We start from the raw sequence: 27,321 nt of genomic DNA on the forward strand, positions 1-27,321 counted from the left end.
ATCCTTGACCTGCTATATTAACAATTACTAAATATTAATTTTTCAAAATACCAAGGAAACAAACATCATAAGAAGCCAAGACGTAATTATCACATTGTTTGGCTGGGGTGGGATCCGCTGTGGGGTTGATTCCCATCCCTACTTATAACCACATCCCTCCAAATTGGATGGACTGATACAGATGCTAATGGTTAAAGACCAGCTGCTTCCGATAAATCACTCATCACCAGCAATAATGTAAAATGTGTCACCAGCAAGAGACCTACTGCAAGCAGAGCCTTGTAAAGATAGATGTATAGGAGCGAAATGAAGAAGACAGTGGAAGGGAGAAGGTTCTGAGGCAGAGCCCACCGCATCCTGCCATGTACCATACCGGGAAGTAAGGGTCCCATACCGGAGCAGGTTTGGTGCCCATACAATGGCCAAGTTCTTGGTGTGCATATTGGTGATGGAGCAGTAAGTTGCCAGTCGGGAGAGGTGGCGCATGAGAAACTCCAGTGTCCTGCAAATAACACAACAGCAAGTCAGCCTAGATCCACAATCCCAATGAGCAGCACCCAATGAGCTTATTCTAGACCCTGCCCTTTAGAAAAATAATATAATGGTTTTACAGGGTCCAGCTTAAAAAAAAAAAGTCGATGAAGAGGGTGTTAATAGGGTGAATTCATCCAGCCGGTCAAAGGAATTTGGTGTATTTCTAAAGCACAATGTAGTCTCAACATCTCCTGACAGACCATGAGAAGACATGTCCTATCACGAATGCCCCCTCCCCCGCATTCCTTCACGTTAAGGGGCCAGCTGAGACACTGAAAGGGGTTGAGGCCGTACGCAGCATCATCCGTTCTGCCTCTTCTCCATGGCCTTCATCTGCACTTATTCTAGGACCATGTCTTGTTTCAAAGCCAAAGCTGTTTTCATACCCAGCATGAGGGCAGTGTGTGTGTAAATCTGTCATGTGTGAATACATGCTTTCCATTCATTTACTGACCGGTAATGCGGAGGAGGAAGTTGCTGGATGACATCATGGATTTTCACAAGTCGTTCTTCATCTGTAGCAGCAGAGACGGCGTCCTGTGTGTGAGAAACAACAAAACAAAAATGATTAAAAACAGTGACACAAAACGAGCTAACAAACCCTAGACTGGAGGAGCCCTATCAATGAAGCCCTTACTATACTAAGATGAGATCAGAGCAATGGGGAGCATTCTTTTCTGAGGAACACAATGTAGAAGTCAGTAAATTACAGATAGGCCTACAGTAATACTGAGGAGTATACATAGAATATAAGGGAGGTCCCCAGGAAGAGTTGTGTCCCCCTGTAGGGGGTATAAAACCGTAACACTGTCCATATTGCAGTACAGGCGGAGGCCACTCATTACCTATCTACATATCTAGTACATAAAGATATAGTGATATTTTTGGTGACAAAAGGACATACAGCTATGTTTGTTGTCACATGAGGTAGAAGTACTTACAGAGAATTTCTCATACAGCTGGTAAGTGAGGAGGGGATTGGGCAGCTCACGGAAGTAGAGCTTACACAGGGAACCCACGCAGTGGATGTCCTGGATGTAGACATCTTTAGTGAGGTCTGGGATCTGCTCGGAGTCAAACTCATGTCTAGAAGGAGAAAGCAGAATGGAGAATTTATCATCTGCAGCCTCCACCACATTCTGCATGTTACACAGGAACGTGAACGGACCGTAACTTCTGAATATTGGAGGCGATCCCAGAAAGGCGATAGATTCCATCCACAATTCCATGCTTCTCTATAAACTCTGTGCAGCTCCGGAGGACCTGGGGGACTGAATAGGGGAAAGTAGGAGGAACACATTAGAAGGCAAACAGCAATTTCCTGGCTTTTTGCAGAAAATTATCTGAGGATCTTCCCTCTTCAGCCATAAAAGTAAGCAACAATGAAATCATTAGAAGGATAATTATCTTTTCTTTCATCTCTCTTTGCCTCAATGGAATAATATGCCGATGTCTTCTCTATATTTCCTGGAGACTTTCATTTTTCACCCAGGGATTACAGTTAGTGACAATGAGATTTTTAGGGACACACTTATCTCCTATTGCGTCTAGCAAGGGCAACCTGGAGCAGAGACGTTCCCACAGGCATCTTCCACATCAAATAAAGGTGTACAAAATGCACGCCATTGTTTTCAATAAAAATAAGCTCTGTAGTCTGCATCGGAGTATATATATATCTGCCTGCAATGGAGGCCAAGCAGGTCCCATGTTATCACTGTTGGCTCAATTCTCCCCAGTAAGCCTCAGGTTTATCTCCGGTCATGTACTGCTCATACAAGACTGCATACATACCTATAAGAGGTTTTTTTTCTGACAAAACATTTGACAACTAAGGGCCCTTTACGTGGGTCAATTATCAGCAAAGAACAATACTAAAAGTGCTTATTCTGCTGATAATCGGCCCATGTAAAAGTGCCAAGGAGTGGTGAAAATGGCCATTCATCGGCTGATTGCATCTTTTGAGTGGCCCTATAAATCATTGTTTACTGGCCACACAACTCTGTGTGTAAACAGGGGATGTACGACTGATAGCAATGTATTTAAATGGTCACACAAAATTGGCCAAAGATTGTAAAAGGACCTTAAAGGGGTGGTTATCCAGCAAAAATCTTTTTCTTTCAAATCAACTGATATCAGAAAGTTATATAGATTTGTAATTTACTTCTATTAAAAAATCTGAAGTCCTCACGTACTTATTAGCTACTATATTTCATACAGGAAATGACATACAGCATGTAATAAGTACGGGAAGACTTGAGATTTTTTAATAGAAGTAAATTACAAATCTATATAACTTTCTGAAAGCAGCTGATCTGAAAGAAAAAGATTTTCACTGAACAACCCCTTTAAAACTAAAAGTTGAATGTAGAGGCTGCACCTGTTGCTCAGTGTTCACTTGTACATTTACATACACAGTAGCAGGTCTATGGCTGTCATCAGCAGGTGACAGGAGGTGATGTGCATGTAACATGTCAGAACTTCTCCCATTACCCTGAGGACAATTCTGCAGAGAACAGGATAAACAGTGCCCCTGCCCTCCTCCCTGTCAGCTGCAGACTGTGACAGGTGGCAATGCATCAAGGTACAAAGCACTTCCCTTCCATCCTCACCATCACCCAGGAATGAGAGAAGCCGAGCGCCAGCCTGACAATACTGGCGACAGGAGGAGACGCTTTTTTTCCAGGTGTAACTCTCACACCTGGTTTCAGGTTTTCTGCATGTCCCTACTTAAAGCACCCGGTGCTTCTTCCCAGGGGTCACACCCCATCCCAGGCAGCTCTGCCCTGTAATTATGGCTGACACGTGCAGCTTTAGGTGTACACAGCTTCTTACAGCTCTTCCTCCATAGTTCTGGCCACATCACACACCATTTCTCTCTATGATGGTTGCAGACTCGGACTATGCAGTGACCAAATAACAGAGCCTCCATATATATATATATATATATATATATATATATATATAAACATGTCCAAGAAAGACTGCAATAGCTTGACGTCTCAGTCTCCTTTAAGTGACAGCTTTATTACACCCAAAGATTAACAAGTCTTCAATATTACTAATTATAGGAACAATTTCTGGTAGGAAAAGCACCAGACTTCTTCTAAATCCACTTAGTGAATGAGCAGCTGACACCTCAGGGTGTGCAGAATTCCATTACTCCATTATCCTTACTCCGCCGCCCCTCCCCCCACCTGTTATTCTATTACTTTGCGTTAGCTCAGGTTACATACAATTCTCGCACTGTATCTTGTATAGCGCCTAAAACCGCTGAGCCATTCAACGCAATGTGCCTGTTGGGTCCTATTTATACTCAAATTATAAAGAAGCTGAAAATGAAATGCACAGAGCTCGCCCAACCTCCTGGAGTAAAGCTTAATCCTTGAATAAAAAGTCTCTACCCCAGTGTTCTACAGCTGTTGCAAAACTACAGCTCTCATCATGTGCTGACAGAAGCCGTCAGGTGGGAGCTGTAGTTTTGCAACAGCGGAGTCAGAGGTACAGGAACAGGATGCACCAAAGGCTCTCGGGGCATGCGAGAGCTAGTAATATGAGTGTTGTCCCATCAACATTCCAGCCCAACCTGTTCATCATGTACACTGAACAGGGTAAAAACACAGATGGGGAGGGAAAGCATCAATATCAGCCAGTGCTTGGGATGTGCAGCTATTACTACCCCCAGTTGTTCTTACCATCCTGGCCAGAGTTCAGTAGATGCTCTCCGAGGTCGCACCCGAACACACGTTCCCTCAGGATCCCTCGCTGCTTCAGCTTCTGCTTGCTGGGTCTGGACTTCATGAAGGTCCTGAGGAATGTGATGAGCTTGCCGTGTTTCCGGGACACTGCACACAAAGTATGAAATCTGCTTTAGTTAAAAAACAAACACAATTGTCCACGACTGTTACGGACACAGACAGACATTGTGCAGATGAATGGACAACATCCCCATTATGGATCAGTTTATAAAGAGTCAATGATTGCAGAGCTGAGGACCCCGCGCATCTCATTATTGGGCTGAATTCGGGATGTCTCTGCTGGCCGCACACAGCGCTGCACATGGAGGAAGACAACCCGCTATTCAGAGCCGCCAAACTCATTCACTGCCCAAATCTCAGTCTGCATACAATGCACAGAAGGCAGGGGCGCCCAGAGCATGTCACCAACAATTACTATGATGAGGAGACCAACATAATAAGTGTGTTACCATGTATCACGGATGGGTCAAATGCAGCACTGCACAGATAGACCACTGTATGCATAAGCTGACACACAAGCAGCCATAGTGATATTGACAGATTAAATCATGCAGCCGACCTGCAAGTCACATGTCCTCACAATATGTAATATTCAGATGCTCTGGAATATAATGATGACAATTCCCATCATACCTGGACAGCCACAGCTAACACTTTGGCTGTCCAGGCATGATGAAAATTGTAGTTTTGCAACAGCTGGAGGGCCGAAGGTTCTCCATCCCTGATCTATTCCTTACCTCCCTGGACAAATGGAAAGAGGATAACCATGCAGCTCACTTTTATTTTACCTTCTGAGGCTGCATTATGGTAGCACTCTGTACACTGAAGTCTGTGACAAGTACAGGTGAAGAACATTGTTTTTACTAGTAAACTGCGATAATTTGTGGTAAACCTCAAGTGCAACGTGTAAATGTTAGGATGTTTTTTTTCCCCACTGTGGACCGGGGCCGTCTCCATTTTGGTTATACTGCTCCCTTTTCCAGGATTGATTACAGCAGAGTATATCATTGGTTCCTATATCCCAAATTCTATATCCTAGGCCCAGCAGATGGGTGTCTGCTTTGTGCAGGAAATAGGAAACTTTGGGTCTCCAGCTGTTAAAAACTACAACTCCCACATTGCCTGGAGCTTTAGCTTTGGCTGTCCAGGCCTGATGGGAGTTGTAGTTTTGCAACAGCTGGTGAGCCAAGGTTTCCTACCCCTGGCTTAGTGTATGGACCCCTGTATTAAAGGTCAACTGTACCCTATGACCTTCAAATGTATATGTATAGTACATTTGCCAGGAATACAATTCAGGAAAATCCATATATTCAGTGTCTACATACATACATTTTGATGCCGGCAGAGCACTGCTACATCTTTTGGGTTTGTCTACAGTGTATTACGCATTTTCTCTTATCTTGAACATTATTTTTACATAATAATTTTCAGGATTAGAACTGGCCTGATGCCACGTGTCCACAACATTACACCATGGTGCCTTGTATTCTTATCGCCTTGCAAATCTCTGATGGTTGTTTTCTGCAGAATGTGTAAGCAGGCTTAATGCCGGGAAGCTCCCGTCCTTGATGCTTATGTAATGACGCTGCTCATCACCTGACTAAATAGTCACATGACTCAGACGGACACTGACCACACAAGATTAGATGGCAGCTTATGGAAAAGGGTGGCCGCACTGCAAACACAAAGTAACTGCAGCCCTGTATCTGTGCAATTTATAGGTATAGGGAATACATATGTCTCCCATCAGGTATTTGGATGCATCATGATACAAACTACACATGTTCTGCCACTTTTTGGCTGATTGAGTAACAAACATGGGTGGGGTTGGAGTAAATTAAATCTGCCCCCTTGGATACGCTATAAAAATATCAAAATTCTGAACAATCTGCTTCAGGTTTCTTAAGGCCCTATTATACGGAACGATTATCAGACGATAATCGTCCAGTGTAATAGAACGCAACGAACAGCCGGCTGATCGTTGTAGAAGTTTGTCTTTCAACATATTGAAAGACAAACGACAGGAGCGGCGGCAGCAGACAGCTGCTATAGCGGCTCTCACCCGCTCGCTGCCGCCGCATGTAATGGGGGGCTTTAGGTTAATTTACGACAGGGATGGGGAACCTTGGGCCCAATGGCTGTTGCAAAACTACAATTCCCATCATGCCTGGACAACCATAGCTAACACTTTGGCTGCCCAGGCACAGTGGGAAGTGTAGTTTTTCGACAGCTAGAGAGCCAAAGATTCCCCATACCTGATTAAAGTCCCTATGACAAAACACATTCTGAGTGCCCCCCAAGTATCTCTGCCAGTAGCTGCTATCATAGAAGCTTGGCAGTAGCTGGCACCTCAGGAGCCAGCACAAAGTGCTCACCACAACAAATACAGAAGGTGGTGGTAGAGCCTGACACAGCCACGTCAGGGGATGGGTGATCACTGCTCCCTACTATGGAGACTGCACTCGCTGTAGTGCACCCACATGCCCAGCGCCTATCATTGTCAATTCTAGTGCTCAACTCGTGAATACAATCACATTCCAAGCTCAACAGCGTCTAAATATAATGGAATAAAGGGTGAAGACTGGCCGGATACAAATCCACACAGCACACAGTCATATAGTATAATATTAGGATGGCCTCTCCCAGCCTGCGCCTCTACAAGACGGGAATGTTTTGCCCTCATCTATACAGAGAATGGAATGTATGCGCCATCTTTCTTTAAGACTGTCTGACCTCATTTTAGACATTTTTATCATTCTGGTCAGTAATAAATCTGCCAGAAATCTGTCATATTGAACAAACTTTTTTTTTTGATAATTTTTCATTATGGTCTATTCTGGGCTCAAAAGATTTGAGCTTTCACAGGATGATAAAAGGTCTCGTAGTCACTAGACCAACATGCAGCATTTTTGAACACAAATTGAAAACTGGCATAAAAGTATCACACAAAACCTTGTGTGCCAGAATTTTAGCACAATTTATACCAAGAAAGTGTTATAAACTGATGAATTCCCCTAAGGGTACAAACACACACACCGTATACGCAGCAGATTTGATGCTGTGTTCAGTTATTTAGATCTAATCTGCTGCCTATCTGCTGCGTATACGGTGTGTGTGTTTGTACCCTAAAAGAGAAACATAGAAGATTGTCGGCAGTGAATGACCGCTTGGCCCATCCAGTCCACCCTTATATTATTTCTGCCCATAGATATATGGTGTCAGAGGAACCAGCATTGTCCTCAGAACTGACAAGCGTCAGAGGGAGAGACCTCAGAATTATAAGGATCCTAGATAAACTTTACAGCAGAGACTTTCTTACAGATCTCAGCTCCTGTGCCCACTCACTCTCAGGCCTCTTCTTCCATTCTGCTGATAAGCTTTAGGGTTTTTTTTTTCTGTGCTTTTTTTCCCATTGATATGATATGATGATCATACACAGAGGCCTGGAGATTGCAGTCATACACAGGAGATTGTGTCTTACCTGGTTCTTTGTGAGCAGAGTCCCACAGGTGAAGCAGCCTGGTGTACAGCACACACATGCAACATTGGCTTTCCTTCTGGAGGTGAACTGCCTGACTCTCCCCAGACACTGGATGACTCTTAGGGGCCCACACTCATCTACACCGCACCCAGGTACTCAGGCTCATAAGCAGCACAGACCTCCTGGAGGTTGGCCAGATTCTGCAGTCCCCGCACAGCCGCTCCTCCTGTCCTGACTCTGCTATCATTTGCACAGCATTTCCCTGTTTCTGCTGCACTCAGCCCAGGTGCTCGCTCCTCCTCTGCCCCTGCTCCAGTCACACCTCCGTTTCAGGCTTCTGACTTTCTTTAGTGACTTTTTTTTTTTACCAGGTGCAATGTCTGGAACCACCCCCACCCCTGTGCTGTCTGGAACTGTCCTTCCCGCACACCCCACCCCCTCCCCACCGCATGGAAAGAACACAGAGGAGCACTGTAACATCAATGAGACCGAGCCCACATATTAATCTGCAGGTTTTATGGAGCGAGGACAGAGGCTCAGATGTGTCTGTGCCTCCTGTGTATTGTCCTGATCACAAATGCCTGACATTCCTACCTCCGTCCTCACAGTCACCATCCAGGCCCACTGCTCTCCCTTGTATTAACCCCTTCATTCTCATGTGCGTACAAAGGTCAGAGACTAAAGGTCCTCTTTAGCTCCTCTGTCGTGTTCTCATTGTTTTTACTGTTTGTTTCTGTTATTTGTCATGTTGACAGTTTCCCCTGATTATACAGCTCAGTGCTATAGAAATAAAGGTCACATATATATATATATATATATATATATATATAGCGCCTCTATTCTCTATCTCCAAAATATATACATTTACTTATATCTATTTAATATATATATTCAAGCTGCTGGATACACTGTACAGAGATTTCAGTGCCGAGGAGGATCCCGTACCAATATGACAGATATTGTGATAGCTACAGCGGTGATCATAGAAAGAACGCAGCCCTATAATTACCAGAACCGGTGACGGCAGCCGTGAATCATGTGACCTCATTTCAGGAATAATTTGGTCACTTATCCCCCATGGATGATACTGGAGCCCATTCTCATATGCAGGAGCCCTGCGCTATGATGCATATTGGATGAACACAGAAGTGAGATTTCCAGAGCAAAACACACACAAGACATCTGCATTACTATGCTGGTCATGTGAAAGGACAGCGACAAAGCCCACATACATGTAGCAGCAGGCTGGGTCTCTCTTGTCCCTGGCTACGTGTTAGTAGAAAGTTTTAGATCTATACTATTGTTGTTAGAGACGCAGGCCCTGTCCAGAGTCCTGTGGGGAATAGGTTGCTCTATAACTACTAATATATTGTCCATCGACTCCCACATAACATCTCACCGACACCTGAGCCAGAGCACAGAGACCCACAGTGGAGGTCAGGAGATTATATATATATATATATATATATATATATATATATATATATATATATATATTATACACACACACACACACACACACACACACACACACACGAGTGGGCACGACAATCATATATAGAGTGCAAGCCTATACATATAAATAGCAATCACTACCAAACAGAGTAACAGCATATGCACATGAAAGCTGCACATCAAAAATAAACTTGATTGAGAATCATCCTATACAAAATACTAAAAGGTCAAAGGGAGACAAGCCTCCTGGAAAACCTACCAACTAACAATCAAAATCACTTAAAATAAGGGTACCCCCATATATGCAGCTCGCCCCAGTAAATACACAACATGGATCCCTTACAAATGGCTGATAAGAACATACAAAATGGAGAATAGGGCGGTATCCAAAAATTTGCAGTACATATATCCTCATGTGTGGAAAAAGGTAAGGGGCCAGGAGAGGAAAGAGCATCCTAGGGCACAAGCAGGGTACCAGACTTTGTACTGTAAGTCATTTTGATGGTTGATGTTTATTTCCAGGAGGCCTGTCTCCTTTCTACCTGCTTTCCTTTAGTATTTTTTATAGAATGAGTCCCAATAAATTTTGTTTTTGATGTGCAGCTTGTATGCATATGCTATTTCTTTGTTTGGGGATATATAGATCTATCTATCTGTAGGGGACTATATTTTGTTATGCCAGGTTTAGTGGGAGGATAGATGCTGTTCCCAGGGCCTGAAGAACCCCCTGTTCCCCACAGACTCTGCGGCTGGTTGTAGAGGTACAAGAACACACATAGAAGCGATACCTGAGCTGAGCTTGTAGGGGCTGGGGACCTCAGAAACGCATGCTGGCCCTGGCCTTACACTATCCATCTCCAAATCTGCGATTGTGTGGGGAAGGGAGAGGGAAGACACATGAGAATATGAAGGACAATGAATACAAATAAAACAGAGAAAACAGAATGATGGAATAAAAAGTGAAAGATGGCGGATCGCTCGGCCATGTGTGACACTACTCCTGATCAGTGCAGGAATGTGGTGGGAGAATGTGACCTGTAGCACCCAATAGCGATCATGTATGTGAGTGATGTGTGTACTCACCACTACAGAATGTCAGCTATGAGCATTATTCTGATATATTCTACACAATGCTGCTGGTACTAGCGATATCCTGTCTACATGTAAGTATATGTCACTACACATATAAGAGGCTTTATGTAGCAGTAATAGAACCTGCTATAGATTTGGATGTAAGGTCCAGATGAGGACATGTACGTAATAGAGAAACTTGCTGGAATATCCTGTAGAATACAATGTAGGAGGAAGGGGTAATCTATGGTCTGCCATGTAACCCTGGTCTTGATCCCTAATTCTTCATGTCCCCTCTACATGTGGTAGTCTGCAGCAGACCTTACCCTGTATTCTGTAGTACATGCATTATAAAGAGAAAGGGAAAGGGAGAGAGAGAAGACATGGAACCGTACAGGGGGGGAAGTAGCTCCAGGACGCCGGCCTCATTCCGTGTGCAGGGGAGACTGGAGGGAACAGATCACAACAAAGGATTAAAAAGCAAACAAGCAAAGCAGAACTTTAAGCTTTCCTATTGTCGTTTCCCATTAGAACCAGATCATATACTGCATTGATGTAAAGAGCCGTAAGTGATGATGAGACAAGACCCAGGAGAGACACTGCTCGAAAGACAACACAGACAGGACAACACAAATCAGAGGCAACACTACACAACAAAACACCACAAATGTGTCCTGCGGGCAGAGGCTAGGCTGGAACACAACTAGCTCTGCTGCTCCTGTGTTAGTACAATGAGTTGTGAGACAAGATGAGAGATTGAATAAGAACACAACAAGACACAAGACACATGCCAGGTCCCTGTATAAACTACAGCCAAGAGTGGCGTCTGCATGAATACACACAAGGTAAGCTGCAGCCGGTGCGCCGTATAAACACCCGGATGTCTGGGCTGCGCCTTGCATTCATGTCATCCAGTTTATCTTGGTTGCGGTGCAATGGTAAAATGGGTACAGGAAAACACCTCATACAGAAGAGATTGCTGGAGTCTATAACACTGGGGAGACGTCGTCATGAGGCAGCAGAGCTGTACAGCCATGGGATTCTAGGTCACACATCTGATGCGGTTGCTGGACCTGAGACTAGTTTCCCTTGTGTTTCATCAGAGATCCCCCAATCGCTTCATCTACTTCTAGTTACCCTCTATGTATCTGCAATTTCCCCTAATCCCTGAGAAACCCTACTGTTAACTTTCTCACTCTGAATCATCTTGCCTGTGCAGCCACTTTCCCTAAATGAAGTCGCCCCAAAAATCAGTGGGTCCAAAGACTCCCAAAATAGCTGAGGTGTCCCTCCTATGTTACTTTCCCAGCCAGTGTTCAAACAAACAGTCGGGTTGCAAGGCAACTGCATGACACCCACGTTTCTTGCATAACGCATAATTAGAATAGAATTTGCAAAAATAAATAAATAAATGCTCGGCAGTGTACAGTTGTCAAGGCAACCCGACTGTCCAGCATTAAGCTTTGCTGCTTCATGCACAATCTAAAGACCGGGCCACAAAGTAACACCAGAGGGACAGATGAAGATACATTACTTTATAGCAAAGCGCCTCTTGTGTTTGGGATCGGAGCATGCACCATCTGCTAAACCAATCAGCAGCTGAGGAAGGACACCACTGCAGCTGCTGATTGGCTAAGCAGGCACTGCATGCACTGACAACAGACACAAGAAGCGCTATGTAATGGGCTCCAGAAATATGGCAGCAGTGTAAAGAGCCCCCACCGACCGAGCACATAAAAAAATACAACTCGGAATACCCCTTTTAACCTCCAGCAAACAGAGATCCTGAAAACAGGAACTGAAGTTTTCCTTGTGCAGTGATACATAAGCCTCACTTGTCACATATAATTACTTCTTATATCTGGTTTTATGTACTTTTATCTGATGCATATAGATCTGGGCAGTCTGCTACCCATTAGGTACCTACACCGTGGCCCAGCTCTCTACTATAGAGTGGAGCAGTATGTGTTATAAGGCATCTCGACTCTCCTCTATGACCATATGATTCGCTCCATATCTACAGAGATCTCCTACAGCCACTCAGCCTGGATGGAGGACGCACCGCAAGATGATGTTTGGGATCTGTTAGGACTGTAGACTTGTAAGAACACACAACATCACAGAACACCACAAACATACATGACTTGCGGTGGCAGCTCTGCTACATCTTGACACTTAGGAGTATAGGGCACTGACGGGCTGAAGACAGGACATTGACGGACATGTTATAGAATAGGTACATACACAAGTTAATTCAGACAACATGTTTATAGCACATTGGCCACCCACCTGGTTTGGGGACGGAGTTGGTCATTGACTGGGGAACCTTATCATTTATTAACTCCACACATTCACTAGGGAAAAAGCCAACCTGCAAAAGATGATAAAATACATCCAACAGAGGAAGGAGGCAGAGAGCCACACAGATCAGGGCATTGCAGAAACTCAACTAAACTGTTACTGTATGTCTGACAACAATCGTGCGGACTGTTTCCAAGAACAACTAGTGCAGTGCAGCTCTGGAGTATAATACAGGCTGTAACTCAGGGTCAGTACAGGATCAGTAATAGGCTATGTTCACACTACATAAAACTATGGCCAGGGTTCTCGAAGCAGAACTACGGCCGTAGTTTTGCGGTGTGGAACAATGCCTTATTTTCAATGGGATCCAGGCCAGAGCGTACACACATCGTATGCGCTCTGGCTGGGACCCCATACGGGGCCGGAAAAAAAATGACATAACAGTTTTCTGCGGCCAGAATTCAGTGAATTCCGGCCGCAGAAAGACCTGTCAGTTCACACAGTGAAGCAAGCGGCTCCGGCAGCTCGCTTCACTGTGGGCTATGGGAAGCTCTGATGCGGGCGGGCGCTGATGCGCCCGCATCAGAGCTCCGCGGCCGGAAAGATCACCCGGCCAGTACTTAAGTACCGGCCAGGATGATCCGGACTGAGACCATGTGAACATAGCCATAAAATGTATGTACAAACTGACTTCACCAGCAGAATAGTGAGTGCTGCTCTGGAGTATAATACAGGATGTAACTCAGGATCAGTACAGGATAAGTAATGTAATGTATGTACACAGAGACGACACCAGCAGCACAGTGAGTGCAGCTCTGGAGTATAATACAGGATGTAACTCAGGGTCAGTACAGGATAAGTAACGTAATGTAATATATGTACAAAGTGACCTGACTATCTATATGTGACTCATAACATTAGCGACCACACAAGTAGGAAGGACTCCAGATAAAGAGAATGAAAAGATGATGACAGACAGCTGAACATGGAGATGTAAGTCTTTCCTGACCTGGAATCCATGCTTTCCCCTCCACCATGTGGTCAGCTCTTTTGGGGGCATATCAATAACAGATACAATGTCTCCAACCTGAAAACAAGTCAAAATATTAACGTTACAAATCAGGTCTAATAGTATCTACCCAGTTTAGATGGCATAGACTGGGAACTCCATTTAGACTCTGCCCTCCAGCTTATCGTACCTCAAAGGAAAGTTCATCAGCAGCTTGTGCGTTGTAGCGTTTGATGACGTGTGCGGCAGCGATGGCAGGAACATTGATGGACGATTCTTCATGCACAAGCAAGTGGTTCCCTTTATTATCGATCTAATGAAGAGAACAAATCACATTCATTCCTCTGTGTATTCAGCTAAAATCTTCATGCAAAAATCAGGTTGTGGAGTCTCAGATTTCTTACCTCCATCCACGTCAGGGCTGGTCCACAGTTGATCTTATTCCCGGCAATGGCTGACAGGCGTGACAGGTAAGCCATCAGCATCTGCGTGACCAGCTGAGACAAGAGACAGGACCATTACAAATCCACAGTGCAAGAGGGGGTGTACTCACCAGACTCCATTCTTATCCATATTACAAATGCAAAATAAATGTGACATGAACACCAGGGTCGTGCCTGCTCCATTCAAATCAGCAGGGCTAGCCAGCAATGCCATCTGGGAAATGCAGCCATGTTTTCTTAGTGTGTGCGGTGTTTACTACCTGCACCTGCACAAAGTGTGCGACACAAACAAAAGGGAGACGCACCCAGTGACATTTAACCATAAATAGGGCTCCTCTGGTGAAAAGATCTAAATATAAAGCCAGGTTCCGATGAATGAACACATTCAGCAGGTGAGGGCCCCTCTAACAATCTCAGCAGACGCTGCTCATCTATTGGGTCTTTAGATATTTAGCTATACAATATAGACGTAACCTGATGCCCTCTTACCTCTGGGCTATCCTTCACGGATTCGGCCCGGGGCAGCTCTGAGAGCTGAGAGAAGCGGCGGTCATATATACATAGATGAAGGTGTTTGTCCAGCACCCGGAAATCTTCATAACTCCGTTTAACTATCCAGCTGCGGCCCTGCGAGACAACATCACACATAATGAACTGAACTAAGACTTATGGTGCTCACAATATGTGACCTGACGGGTATGAAAGGGTTAAACACATAGTTGGTTCTGGCAGGAGAGATCAACCCCCATCCACATAAACCATATAAAACTTTTAATTTCTTTCCCATGTGCTCAGTGCAGTCTGCCAGGTGCAGGGCTCTGGCAGGGCCAAGGTGATGACGTCATTCTCATATTTTTTTTTTATAGGTGGCAGATTCTCATTTTCAGAGCGCAGTCAAGTCTGCAGATCTCAGCAGGTGAATCTCATTGTCCAGAACAGAATTAATAGGATTTGGAGCTGTAACAATGTCAGTAATACCTGCAGAGCTCAGCATGAATGACAAGCAGTGAATGTAAAAGTCAGCAAACTACAGGGAGTATGGCCTGCATCATGATGTCCTGAATACGTCACACAGAGACAGCCGGGAAGACGTCCAACCTTCTCACCTCTGCTGAAGTGAGTGACCCATGCAGGGTGCCAGAAGAGCAGACAGACTCCATTTTCATAGGTAATGAACAGGTTAAACTGCATCTACAATATATAGTGAAGCCGGACCTGAACTAGTCACTTTATACAGACTCTTGGAAGAGGCGACTCTGCGGAGGGTCCTCAGGTAGCCCCCTACATACTCTTTAACACATAGAACGTTATGTGTGCTTCTTGTATAAATGAAGGGAGGCCAAATGAAAATTTGTGGCAATGGTGAGGACGCCAAGCAAAATCTAGGGGTCCGAATATGATGTATGACCACTGGTGGGGGCACATTTATGCCACTGCCTCATACATGCCAAATAATTCTGAGCATTGTCTTATCCTTTAAATACAGTCACACACTTCCCATAGGAATAATTGGTTGCAAAAAGAAGGTGGATGAAGGGCACTGGGGGCGCTGCAGCTTACCAGACAGTCAGGTTTTTGATTGGGAGCCAAATAAGACATTTGGAGAAGTCACGTCAGGTAAAGTGCATCCGGGCCGCCTCATGTTGTGTGCTACTGCATCACTGGAGAGCTATCGATTTATTTCTGTGATCCAGGCAATAAAGTCATGCCGATAAAAGCCTAGAATGTCCTGCAACTGTGCTGAAACTACAAACCCCATCCTGAGACAGTTCAGGCCTGCTGGGATTTGTAGTTTCATCACAAGCTAAAAGACTTCTGGCTTACATGGGGACTGTGAATAACCAGGCCATTGTAGAAAATAACTTTTGTTCAGTGGTTCCCCCTGCTGTCTCCAAAAAAAGAGCAGAGCCAATTGATATTTCCAGCAATGGGTTCACTAGATGAAATGTCTGCAGCTGACGTAGAGCAGATGGGGGCGCTCTGCTGCCTCTTTATTATTACCTGACAGGCGACTTGTACCAGGAAGACCAGCTCCTTAGATTCGCAGCCGTTTCTACTTTGTTCGCTCTGCTCTTCTGTCAGCGTGAGCTAGAAAGACCAGCGAAGAGATGACAATAAGATGGGGACAACAGAAATCTTGCACAGACAAAACAGTGGATAACAGGACCAAGATAGCAAAGGAACTCATACAAAAACACCAGCTTGACCTATGAGCTAACACTCTCCAGCTGTTTTCCGCTGAGCACTATTTTAGTACATCCTCACAGGCGAGATCAGGGGCCATTGGTTACACATTGTCGCTGTGGTTGGTGCCATTGTCAGATTATTTTTCTTATAAATGTGTGGTTATCCTGTATGACCAGTGAATACCGATGTAACCAGCATATAGTGGCTCCCAGGTGACGCACCCCTACACATGACAAAACCCCCTGGATGAATAACATTCTACGTTACAAACACACACCGTATTGTGGGTCTCTACTGTTAGTCCGGACATTACAGCAGAGCAGATCATTGTGTTAATCATTGGGAAAAGCCCCCGAGGAGAACATGTCACATCTCAAGCGCTATGAACGCCTGAATCTCCATTTATCTCTTGATAAAAACATCACAGTGAAGTAGACTTGACATCCTCGCCGCACAGCAATGGGCTCATCACATCCAGTGCGCTCCATTAAACCCCATCCCATGCTGCTGCCTACACATCAAGTAGGTCAAACAACACGACACAGAGTGAACCTCACGAGCCTGAACCCCAAGCACAGCGCACAGAGGGCCCGATAGTCAGGATCACGAAACCATGAAGACCAATACAGAGCAATGTGGAGTGGAGCGCTCTATGTAATTCACTGAATGGGCTATAAGGATCTTTGAACAGACACGGCTCTCCGGAATATCTATGAACTGTACTGTACACTATGGGCACCAGAGACACTCCACTATAGAAATCATTATACAAACTCTATGTCAATGAGTCCTTGTAAAGTAAAGAATACATTTTAAACGTAAAAAATGGGTCTGGTGTCCGTATGCAGGTGATGTCACAGGCCTGCATACAGACAGATCTCCAGACCCACCGGGAAGACGTCAACACATCTCATATGAGCAGAATCTTTCTACAAGTGATGTAGATGTCTGTAGGAGCGTGTCCATGCGCATTGGGGGCCACCAAGTGATTACCCATGAGCCACCAAAGTATTACAGGAGAAACACCATCACTATACAACAAAATAATATTTGCAAGCTTTCAGGGCATAGGAAAGAATTACCTACTTTTAGATATTTTTGTATGGTTTGTACTAGCTATACCTTATAAGACGAGCTTCCTGCTAATGGGAGCTATGGAAGAAGGAAGCTCCATCTCAAAGTATATATAACAAGCACCCTGAGAAAGGACGGGTGCACTGGAGCCGATTCTGGCCTCAAAAAACTACACATGCACACTTGGTGGTGATGTGTTTTTATATGATAGTTCCCGTATCATCACTTACTTTTGCTGTTTTTTTTCTATACATTATTACGGGGTTACCCATCATACCGGAGCAGTTTATTAATGGAAACTGTTAGCAGGTTAGTAAATAGAAACCTGCTATGTGCCTGTTGCCGCAGAGCAGCTCATTCCGGCACCGGTCCTTTTATGTTTCTCTGTGGCATCATTTAGGAGGAATATTTTCAGAAATAAATATGCTAATAAATGCACCATCCCGCCTGCCGGCTCGTACATCCACACCTACTAATGACTATTCATCTATGCATAAGTAGGCACATCTCTCCCCCCGCATGGCGCCATGATATTACTGCGCATGTGCGAGATCTTGTGCGGGGAGAGAGATGTGCCTAATAAAACTAATTAGCATATTTCTTTCTGAACAAATTCCTCTTAAACGGAACCACAAAGAAATATAATCTATTATCTGGAACCGACTCATCAACTGCTATGGGTAGCATTTTAGGTATGTATTGTGACCTGTATAGCAGTCACCGTGCTAGGAGGTGAAAGAGGGGAGCTGTGTCCACCATGTTTTAACTTCTGTGGGAGAGTGTCATGGACATGCTGAGACCTGTGCAGACATCATTGTTTAGGGAGGAAGGAAGCGGTGACCATCACCTATTGACTTCTAAAAAAAAAAAAAAAAAAAAAAAAAAAGAGTGTTGTGGGTGTGCTCTGTGACCTGTACAAAGGTTAGTACAAAGGAGGGGAGCTGAACCCTTTATATATTGTGAATGTTGGATCATGTGTTATTTATATATAGGTGTTACCTGTCATTGTAACCTGCCAAAATATTATGAGAGGTCAGAGGGAAAACTGCAAGTCCAATAGAGAAACCCAGTCCCTGTTCTTCACCACTTCTTCCTGGTTCCCGTCATGCGTCCCCACAGAAGCTGCCCCCCTCAGCCAATCCCTGGCCACAGCAGTAACCCACCTTAGCCAATGTCAGGCTGAGCAGCAGGAATATCACGTCGCTAAAACCAAGAAGAAACTGTGATGAGCAGGGACCATAAGCCATTGGAACAGCAGCGGCAGATGACTTAGGTGGGCAAGGATCCCATCTTTTTTACACCTAACTGATATTTTTTTTTCTTTCTTTTAATCCCCAGACAACCATTTTAAGGTGTTCACATGGGGTTGTATGCAATCATTATCCATGAGAAGTTGTATGTAACCACTAGGGGAACTTTGTGGATCTGTTCATTTATAGCCCATGGATGGTCTCCTTATAATAACACATGGTGATGTCTAGACAAATCCTAAAGTATTGCAGGGTTTAGCTGCAGGTGATAGACTTGTGGGAGGTTTTATTGTCAGGACAGGTGATGTGGCCATATGCTGGATGGTCTATAGGATTATGTCTCTATGGGATTGTTTGCAATGTATCTGACATTGTAAGGAGCAAACTCTCTGATGGTTAGATGGGACTTGTTGATGTTTTTCTGGATAGTCGGCAGCTCATGCTCAGTGTAGTTTGGACTATTAGTAGATCGATGTTCTGAAGTCAAGGAAATGCCAATCCTACAAGCCAAGAAAATCACCTTCCCTGGTTTGACCATGAAAAGATTAGTATATTGTCAGGACCTTTTGCCCTCTATATAATGCTTCTGGACAAGGCTATCACTCATATAATAGAAATAAAAATGTTAGCTCACCCTTCCTTGGCCGTAAAGATTGCAGGTGTGTGTGGACCTCTTTAGTGTGAAGCTCGTGATGGCAGTATTGCGGGCCGCAACCCGAAGATTCCAATCACATGAATAGGTTCCATCCACGGCTTGGTTAAAACGTAGAGAATTTATTTGAACATCACAAAAAACAAATAAATAAATAAAAAACACGCCGACGCGTTGCTGGGTCAAAACCCCTTAATCATGGCTAGTGTATCACAGTAGTTTACATGCTTATATACCTGTAGGATGTGATGTCCTGCTCTAGACAGTGCACGCCCCTTGGAGGGTGGGGAACACCTCACCTGAGAGGAGGTCACATGACTACTCACAAATGAGTTTGTTGCAAACATAGTATCACAATAAAAAAAAACAAAAAACAAAAAAACTTAATTACTTCTAATGATAAACATCACATGAATAAACAAAAAAATTTTCAATAAATATAATATAGATCTGATTTGTAATTTAATCCTTTCGGATATCTTGTACTCAGGTTTAAAGGGAACCTGTCACCCCTGTGCCTTGTCACCCGACCACCTCCAGAAGCGGGACCCGGCGGGATTAGGTAAGTATAGGGGGCTCTAACGGGGGGTCGGGAGCCTGTCACCCCGGCACGGGGGGGGGGGGGGGGGGGGGGGTTTGGGGGAGGGACAGGTTCCCTTTAAAATCCACAGAGCCTCCCTTTTTCGTAGCAAATGAGTCCAATCGCCACCCCGCCTGGGTTTGTTAACTCTTTCTATGGCTGAGATCTGCAGGCCTTTTAAATCTCCCCCATGGCTTTCTACATAGTGTTTCGAAAAACCTGAAAGTGAGTGATAGTTGTTGGAGGTTATTGCTGTGCGTATGTCTGTGAGATGTTCGCCAATGCGTACTTTCAGTTTTCTTATGCTCGATCCCACATATTGCAAATTACACACAGTGCAGTGAGCAACATACACTGTGTGTGTAGAGTTGCAATTTATGAAGGATCGAATCCCAAAACTGCGACCTGTGGCACATGACACAACAGAAGTTTGTTTGACAGTGTACACACATGTGCCGCAGCGTGGCACCGCACAGCGGAAAAAAACTTTTATATTCAGCCAGTTCTGGACATTGGTATCCTTTGCAGCAATGTCACTAGGTGACAAGAGATTGCCTAAAGTACATCCTCTGTCAAACAAACTTCTGTTGTGTCATGTGCCACAGGCCGCAGCTTTGGGATTCGATCCTTCATAAATTGCAACTCTACACACACAGTGTATGTTGCTCACTGCACTGTGTGTAATTTGCAATATGTGGGATCGAGCATAAGAAAACTGAAAGTACGCATTGGCGAACATCTCACAGACATACGCACAGCAATAACCTCCAACAACTTTCACTCACTTTCAGGTTTTTCGAAACACTATGTAGAAAGCCATGGGGGAGATTTAAAAGGCCTGCAGATCTCAGCCATAGAAAGAGTTAACAAACCCAGGCGGGGTGGCGATTGGACTCATTTGCTACAAAAAAGGAAGGCTCTGTGGATTTTAAATCTGAGTACAAGATATCCAAAAGGATTAAATTACAAATCAGAGGTGCACCTGTGGGGGTGTGGCGTCATGACGTAGGACGCCCTGCTGCTGCGCGCCTGGCTGTGTGCTCGTTCCCTTCCCCCTCCATACCTTCTCCTCCGGACCCCGGGACTTCTTTGCCTACTATGAGGCCCTGAGACGGCGCCGGTGACGGCGATGACCCGGACCGGAGATGGCGGCCCTGACGCGGATGTTGCCGGGATCTGCCGGGGTGGTGGTGTGCTTGTGGAGACCCTCTGTGTGCCTATTGGTGATGGCGCGATGGCGCGACAGCTGGCTGGCGGCCGACGTTTGCTGCAGGTGCGGAGTTGCCCAGAAGCGTGGAGGAGCGGGGATCAAGATCCGGCCGCATGAGGGGATCCATGCGCGGCTCCGGTAATTAAAGGGAGACATCCGGCCACTGGTGAGAGCAGTGAACCGGAGGCGTCTCCAGAAGTCCTACAATCTTTGTGGCTTCTGCCCCCCCCACAGGACGTCTGTCGGCACCAAGAACCAGTAAGTGGCTGTGCTGAACTAGGCAGCATGGGGACTTGGATATCTCTCACCCTCCAGCCTCTGGTCATTGCCAGTATATTGCAGGCTCTATCCGGAGTAGTGGGCCCTGGGGTGTACAACACTAGCTTTGGACTTGGTGGTTGGCTGCAGGGTTTATTCAAAGCTGGAGGAAGGGGAGAGGAGTGTACTGTTAATACGTTAGACTCCTGCTGTGTGCATGAACCATCGGCTCAGGTGTCAGGGCCATTGCCACTAAATATATATATACCTCCTGTTTTTGCTCCCTAACCCAGAGGCCCCCGGGTGGACTGTTTGGAAATCTATATGAACTTACTGGACTTATTCTATCTATGTCCCTGTGGAGGTGATGGAGGAAAGTTTCTCAGAGGAGTGTTTAATATAAACTGGAGAGGCAAGGTACGCCCTATGCTTTTATATTGGCTGTCATTTCAGCTGGTGGGGAGTTAAAATATATTATGGGGACAATTTTCATGTCTGGCTGTAATTTCCCCTGTCTCCTTCCCAGCTGGTGTAAAAGCTGTGTACGATCAGTCCCGGGACAAGACAGCGCAGAATGCCGCCTAAAGCACAAAATAGGAAGTCTGTGGGTGCCGTCTCCCCGAAAGATGCTCCAAGAGCCTCAAGAATTGATAAGTACATGAAATCCCCTGTACAGCCGGTTAAAACACGGCAGGCCCCCACAACCCCTCCGGGAGGGAGAAATCATGACTCTAATTTAGAAGAGGGATGCCTGCCAGAATCAGCTGAACCAAACACCTTAGAGGTGATACTTTCTGAGCTTAAAAACTGCACCAAGTCAATTGGAGTCCTGGCCACAAATGTGGGCTCATTAACATCAGATGTATCCATTATGAGAGATGACATGAGAAAGATGAGGGAGAAAATTGTTTCTATGGAGGAGTCAGTACCGATATTGGAGAAAGATGTAACTGAGCTTAAAGCTAAATTGCACCTAATGGGTAATCAGTTATCTGATGTGCAGTCCAAAGTAATTGATTTAGAGGACCGGGCTAGAAGGTCCAACATTAGATTGCTGGGTTTCCCTGAGGGGGCAGAGGCGGCTGATCCGCTCAAGTTCTGTTATGAATGGATATTGGATACGTTTGGGAAGGAGGACTTATCACAACACTTTGCACTAGAACGGGCCCACCGGATACCTTTTAAGCCTCCCCCTCCAGGAGCATCTCCAAGAACTATGATTATTAAAACTACTAGCTCGGCCGACCGGGATAAAATCCTGAGAATGGCCCGGCAGAGGGACTCTATTTTATATAATGGGTCTAAAATTGCATTATTTCCTGATTTTTCTTTCCAGACTCAAAGGAAGAGGGCATCTTTTAGGGAGATCAAGAAGAGAATGCATAGTGCTGGAATCTCGTTCTCCCTCATCTTTCCAGCCAAGCTGAGAGTAATATATAGGGAGTCGGTAAAATTCTTTCAGAATCCTCAGGAAGCCTCGGAGTGGCTGGAGAGGGAGGGAATGTGAGAATATGGAGTTATCCTTTGTTCTGTATTTATCTGATCATTTTTCTTTCTCTTCCTCTCTTTCCCTTTTTCTTATGTTGGTTTATTTCTGTGGAGGGGGGAGGGAGGGGGTGCATGGCTGATGGGGTGTGGCAGGAGTAACACCTAGGTTAGAGGTCGTTGAGGCGGGTGTCTTCCCGTCCAGGGGCCATGAGATTGGGGAGGGAGGGGGGAAGGGGGATATGGAGGGAGGGAGAGGGGAGGGAGGATTGGCTCGTGGGGGGGTTTTTTTTTTTTTTTTTTCTTCTTCTGAATGAGTTATAGGATATTGGTATGGAACGTCAGGGGTATGTCGGACAGACTGAAAAAAATGGCAATCTTAGAGGTTATAACTAAACATCTCCCTGCGATAGTTATACTGGTAGAAACCCATGCTACGAAGGATTCTGTTCCTTTAGCTAAAAGAAGATGGGCCCAGATGGAGTATCATTCGGTCTGTTCGGCATACTCCTCCGGAGTTTCGATTTTCATTCATCATAAAATTAATTTTATTTGTAAAACTGTTAAAATTGATACCAATGGGAGGTTTATTTTTTTACATGGCACGTTGGAAGGAGTTGAGACTAGCCTCGCAGCAGTTTATATTGCTCCCCCTTTTAAAAATGAAATCCTGATTAATTTTGCAGGGTTCATGAAAGAAAGGAATTGTGAGGCGAGTTATGTGATGGGGGATTTCAACTGTGTCATGAATTACTCTCAAGATAAGAGACGCCCTATGGGGGCCACTGAGCAATATACTTCTCCCTTATATAGACTATGTGAGGAGCTAGGCTGGGTAGATGCCTGGCGAGTATTAAACCCTGGGAAGATCGGCTTTACATGCTATAGCACTTCATATGATACAGCATCCAGAATTGATTTGATCCTGTGCAATGATGAAGCACTGAAATATATAAGGAGGATAAAAATTGAACCGAGATCTGTCTCCGACCACACCCCGATCTCTGTGGAAATGGTGGGTAGGAGAGAGGAAGCGGCTCCTCCTCCTTTCAGGCTAAACCCCTACTGGTTGACAATTTTACAGAAGGAGGATGTAATTAGGAAAGAAATCTGTATGTTTTGGGAGGTAAATAGAGATTCAGCGGATCTATTGGTGGTTTGGGATACGTTTAAAGCTTTTTTAAGGGGTATTTTCTTTAAATTGATTTGTCAGAAGAAGAGGGGTTTTGCCTGGAAGGAGAAGGAGCTATCTGAGGACGTTGAGAAGGCAGAGGCCTCCTTTGGGGCAAACCGCTCTGTTGACCTCTGGAATAAGCTTCAGGAGGCGCAGGAGAAATATACAACTTTTGTATCAGAGAAAGCGCAACATAAGGTCTTTTTCCAGGGTCAGCAAAGATATCTGGGTGGAGGGAAACCGAATAAACTCCTGGCAGGGATCCTTAAAGGTAGGCAGGATAGACAAGATATCATGCTTCTCAGGGACTCGGGGGGGTGTTTGATTTCAGATAGTAAGGGAATAGAGCAGGAATTTCTGAACTATTTTGTTAAACTATACAGCTCGGAAAGTAAAGCTGGAGAGAGTGAGCGTGACGATTTTTTCAAACGCGTCACCCTTAACTCTCTCTCTGAGGAAAAGAGGGAGTGGTTGGAAGGAGATATCACTCTGGATGAACTAAGGGACTCATTGGGATCATTTTCTGGGAACTCTACGCCAGGGGGGGATGGGTTACCTTTTCAGTTCTATAGGAATTACTCGGATGTTGTTCTGCCCATGTTGCTGGAGGTTCTCAATGAATCCTGTGTTAGGGGAAAGTTACCGCAATCTATGAGAGAGGCTCATATTATACTTATTAAAAAGAAAAATAAAGATGCTACAGAAATGGAAGCTTATCGTCCAATATCACTTTTGAACACTGATGTTAAATTGTTTTCAAAGGTGATAGCTAGACGTCTTGCCAGCGTGATAACTGATTTGGTGGGACCCGAACAGGGAGGATTTATGCCAGGGAGGACCGTGCACGATAATTTGGGCAAAGTGTTTGCAAATATTCAGTTTAGTGCCCCTGGCTCCCGCTCCATCCTGTCACTTGACGCCACTAAAGCGTTTGACAGGGTGGAGTGGGATTTTCTTTGGCACTCTCTCAGTGTTATGGGATTTGGCCAGAGATTTGTCGGATGGATCCAGACCCTATACAATGATCCAACTGCACGTTTGATAATTAATAGGGTTCCTTCTAGCTGTTTCTCACTTACTAGAGGCACCCGACAGGGTTGTCCTCTCTCCCCTCTTTTATTCGCGTTATATATTGAGCCTCTGGCGGCATGGGCACGGCAACATTCAGAGTTTAAGGGTTTTGGTTTAGAGGGGGAAGATAGCAAGATATTACTTTATGCAGATGATATTTTGTTATTTGTCCTAGAACCTGATAAGTCCGTCCCTGGCATAATCAATAATCTGGAGCAATTCGGAGCTATCTCAGGGTTGGAAATAAACTGGGGAAAGTCCTGGCTTCTCCCATTGGACGAGGAAATTAATAGTCCGGTTGGTGAGGTGAGGATAGTTAATAAAAATGAGCCCTTGGAGTATTTGGGAATTAAAATAACAGCAAAGGGGGAAGACTTTATCCCTGCAAATCTCACACCCTTTTTACAAAATTTGGAGAGACGTGTAGGGATTTGGAAGAAGCTGCCTCTCTCGATGGCCGACCGTTTGGCCATTATAAAAATGGTGGTTCTTCCCCAGTTGCTGTTCTTGTTTGGTGCAGCCCCGGTGTGGATAAGTGATAAATGGATAAAAAAAATAGAAGTATTATTAGGAAGTTTGATCTGGGGAAGAAAGCGGGTACGTATTAGATATGAGAAATTCAGCTTTCACAGTCAGAGAGGAGGGTATTCTATGCCAAATCTTAGAGTTTACTTTTTGTCTTCACAATTGGCAATTTTGATTAAAAATCAGAGTAATTCACTTATTTGTTATTTGAGATTAAAATATAAGGCACATGATATATTTGAACTGTTAGAATCTGGGAGGCTGAATTCAAGTCACCCTCCCGATTGCACATTAGAACACTTAATGATGTTGGTGTGGAAATCATTGAAAGGTTTATGCAATATAGATGGGCATTTGTTATGTACCCCAATCTGGGATAATAGTAATTTTCCGGAGTTTGAGAAAATTCAAAACAAACAATTTTGGGTAGATAAAGGTCTTATTGGGGTGGCACAATTATTTCATCAGGGGAAAATTCGCAGTTTTAGCGAGATGGCTGTAGAATTTCAGATCGAGCACAAGCATGTTTTTTTTTATTTACAGTTGGTTCACGCGGCGAGTCGGTCTGCAAACAAATGTTTGTTTAGGTTATCTCAGAACACGGTTATTCACACTTTAATGGGCATGGGTAATATGAGAAGGGGTGTATCGCTTATCTATAAACGTATGGTACTGGATAGTAAAGCAAGGGCAGACTCTAGCTGTCGTTTAAGGTGGCAAGAGAACTGGGGGGTGACCTCGGATGAGAGCTGGGATAGTATTGTTCAGAATATTGGCAGAGCTTCACTGTGTGAAGAGCATAAAGTAACCCAATTTAGGATTCTATACAGGAGCTATTACTCCCCTGCGCAGCTACATAAAATGCAGCTTAGGGAGACTTCATGTTGTCAGCGTTGTACTAACTCCGAGGCAGATATAGCCCATATGTTTTGGGATTGTCCAGTAATTCAAAAATTCTGGGAAGAGGTAGCAAGGAGCTTAAACACAAAACTAGGTTATAATCTATTTTTAACCCCTTATATAGCCATTTTGGGTGCAACCCCGACACTATCTGAGCGTGAGGATGCCATATTAGTGTTGAGAACGTTATTTTATGCCAGGCTAACGATCTTGAGAAATTGGATAAATGTGGACCCGCCGTCCGTGAAGGAATGGGTAAATGTAATCTCGAAAATTAAAAAATATGAGCAGGTTTGGTATACTAGAAAAGGATTAAAGGGAGAAAGGAGTTATTCACGGGTCTGGCATAAATGGTAGTTCTCCTTCTTGTGTTTTTTTTTTTTTTTTTTTTTTTTTTTTTTTTCTCCCATGAGTCAGGGGGGGGGGGGGGGGAGGGAGTTGGGTGGGTGGGTCTGGGTAGGGGAGGGTCTTAATAATAATTATAATGTAGTAATGTTTATTACGCATTGTTATACTTGTGTAAACTTAAGTGTATATTTGTAAAAATAAAGAAAAAGGAAAAAAAAAAAAAAAAATTACAAATCAGATCTATATTATATTTATTGAAACAAATTTTTGTTATTCATGTGATGTTTATCATTAGAAGTAATTAAGTTTTTTTTTTTTTTATTATTGTGATACTATGTTTGCAACAAACTCATTTGTGAGTAGTCATGTGACCTCCTCTCAGGTGAGGTGTTCCCCACCATCCAAGGGGCGTGCACTGTCTAGAGCAGGACATCACATCCTACAGGTATATAAGCATGTAAACTACTGTGATACACTAGCCATGATTAAGGGGTTTTGACCCAGCAACGCGTCGGCGTGTTTTTTATTTATTTGTTTTGTTTTTTGTGATGTTCAAAT

At 44.4% G+C, this 27,321-nt stretch overlaps 1 protein-coding gene across 17 annotated transcripts in view; it reads right to left on the minus strand.

Annotated features, from left to right (window-relative positions):
* ARHGAP32 (Rho GTPase activating protein 32) overlaps window positions 1–27,321 on the minus strand; it is a 216,154-nt gene that overhangs the window by 13,273 nt on the left and 175,560 nt on the right. For 11 of the 17 annotated variants that reach the window (XM_069949113.1, XM_069949108.1, XM_069949109.1 and 8 more), the window contains 13 exons: window positions 16,051–16,137; window positions 14,539–14,676; window positions 14,011–14,103; window positions 13,797–13,919; window positions 13,607–13,684; window positions 12,586–12,667; window positions 10,692–10,742; window positions 10,014–10,088; window positions 4,227–4,376; window positions 1,703–1,805; window positions 1,476–1,620; window positions 989–1,071; window positions 374–502 (listed from right to left, as the gene is read on the minus strand). In XM_069949113.1, coding sequence (XP_069805214.1) covers window positions 374–502; window positions 989–1,071; window positions 1,476–1,620; window positions 1,703–1,805; window positions 4,227–4,376; window positions 10,014–10,088; window positions 10,692–10,742; window positions 12,586–12,667; window positions 13,607–13,684; window positions 13,797–13,919; window positions 14,011–14,103; window positions 14,539–14,676; window positions 16,051–16,137 — 1,337 coding nt within the window. Of the gene's footprint in view, window positions 1–373; window positions 503–988; window positions 1,072–1,475; window positions 1,621–1,702; window positions 1,806–4,226; window positions 4,377–7,770; window positions 8,080–10,013; window positions 10,089–10,691; window positions 10,743–12,585; window positions 12,668–13,606; window positions 13,685–13,796; window positions 13,920–14,010; window positions 14,104–14,538; window positions 14,677–16,050; window positions 16,138–27,321 lie in introns of those variants that run through there. The other 6 variants (XM_069949102.1, XM_069949103.1, XM_069949106.1 and 3 more) reach the window with 4 other exon arrangements.

This window comes from Dendropsophus ebraccatus, chromosome 12, assembly GCF_027789765.1.
Source record: "Dendropsophus ebraccatus isolate aDenEbr1 chromosome 12, aDenEbr1.pat, whole genome shotgun sequence".
NCBI classification, from domain to species: Eukaryota; Metazoa; Chordata; class Amphibia; order Anura; family Hylidae; genus Dendropsophus; species Dendropsophus ebraccatus.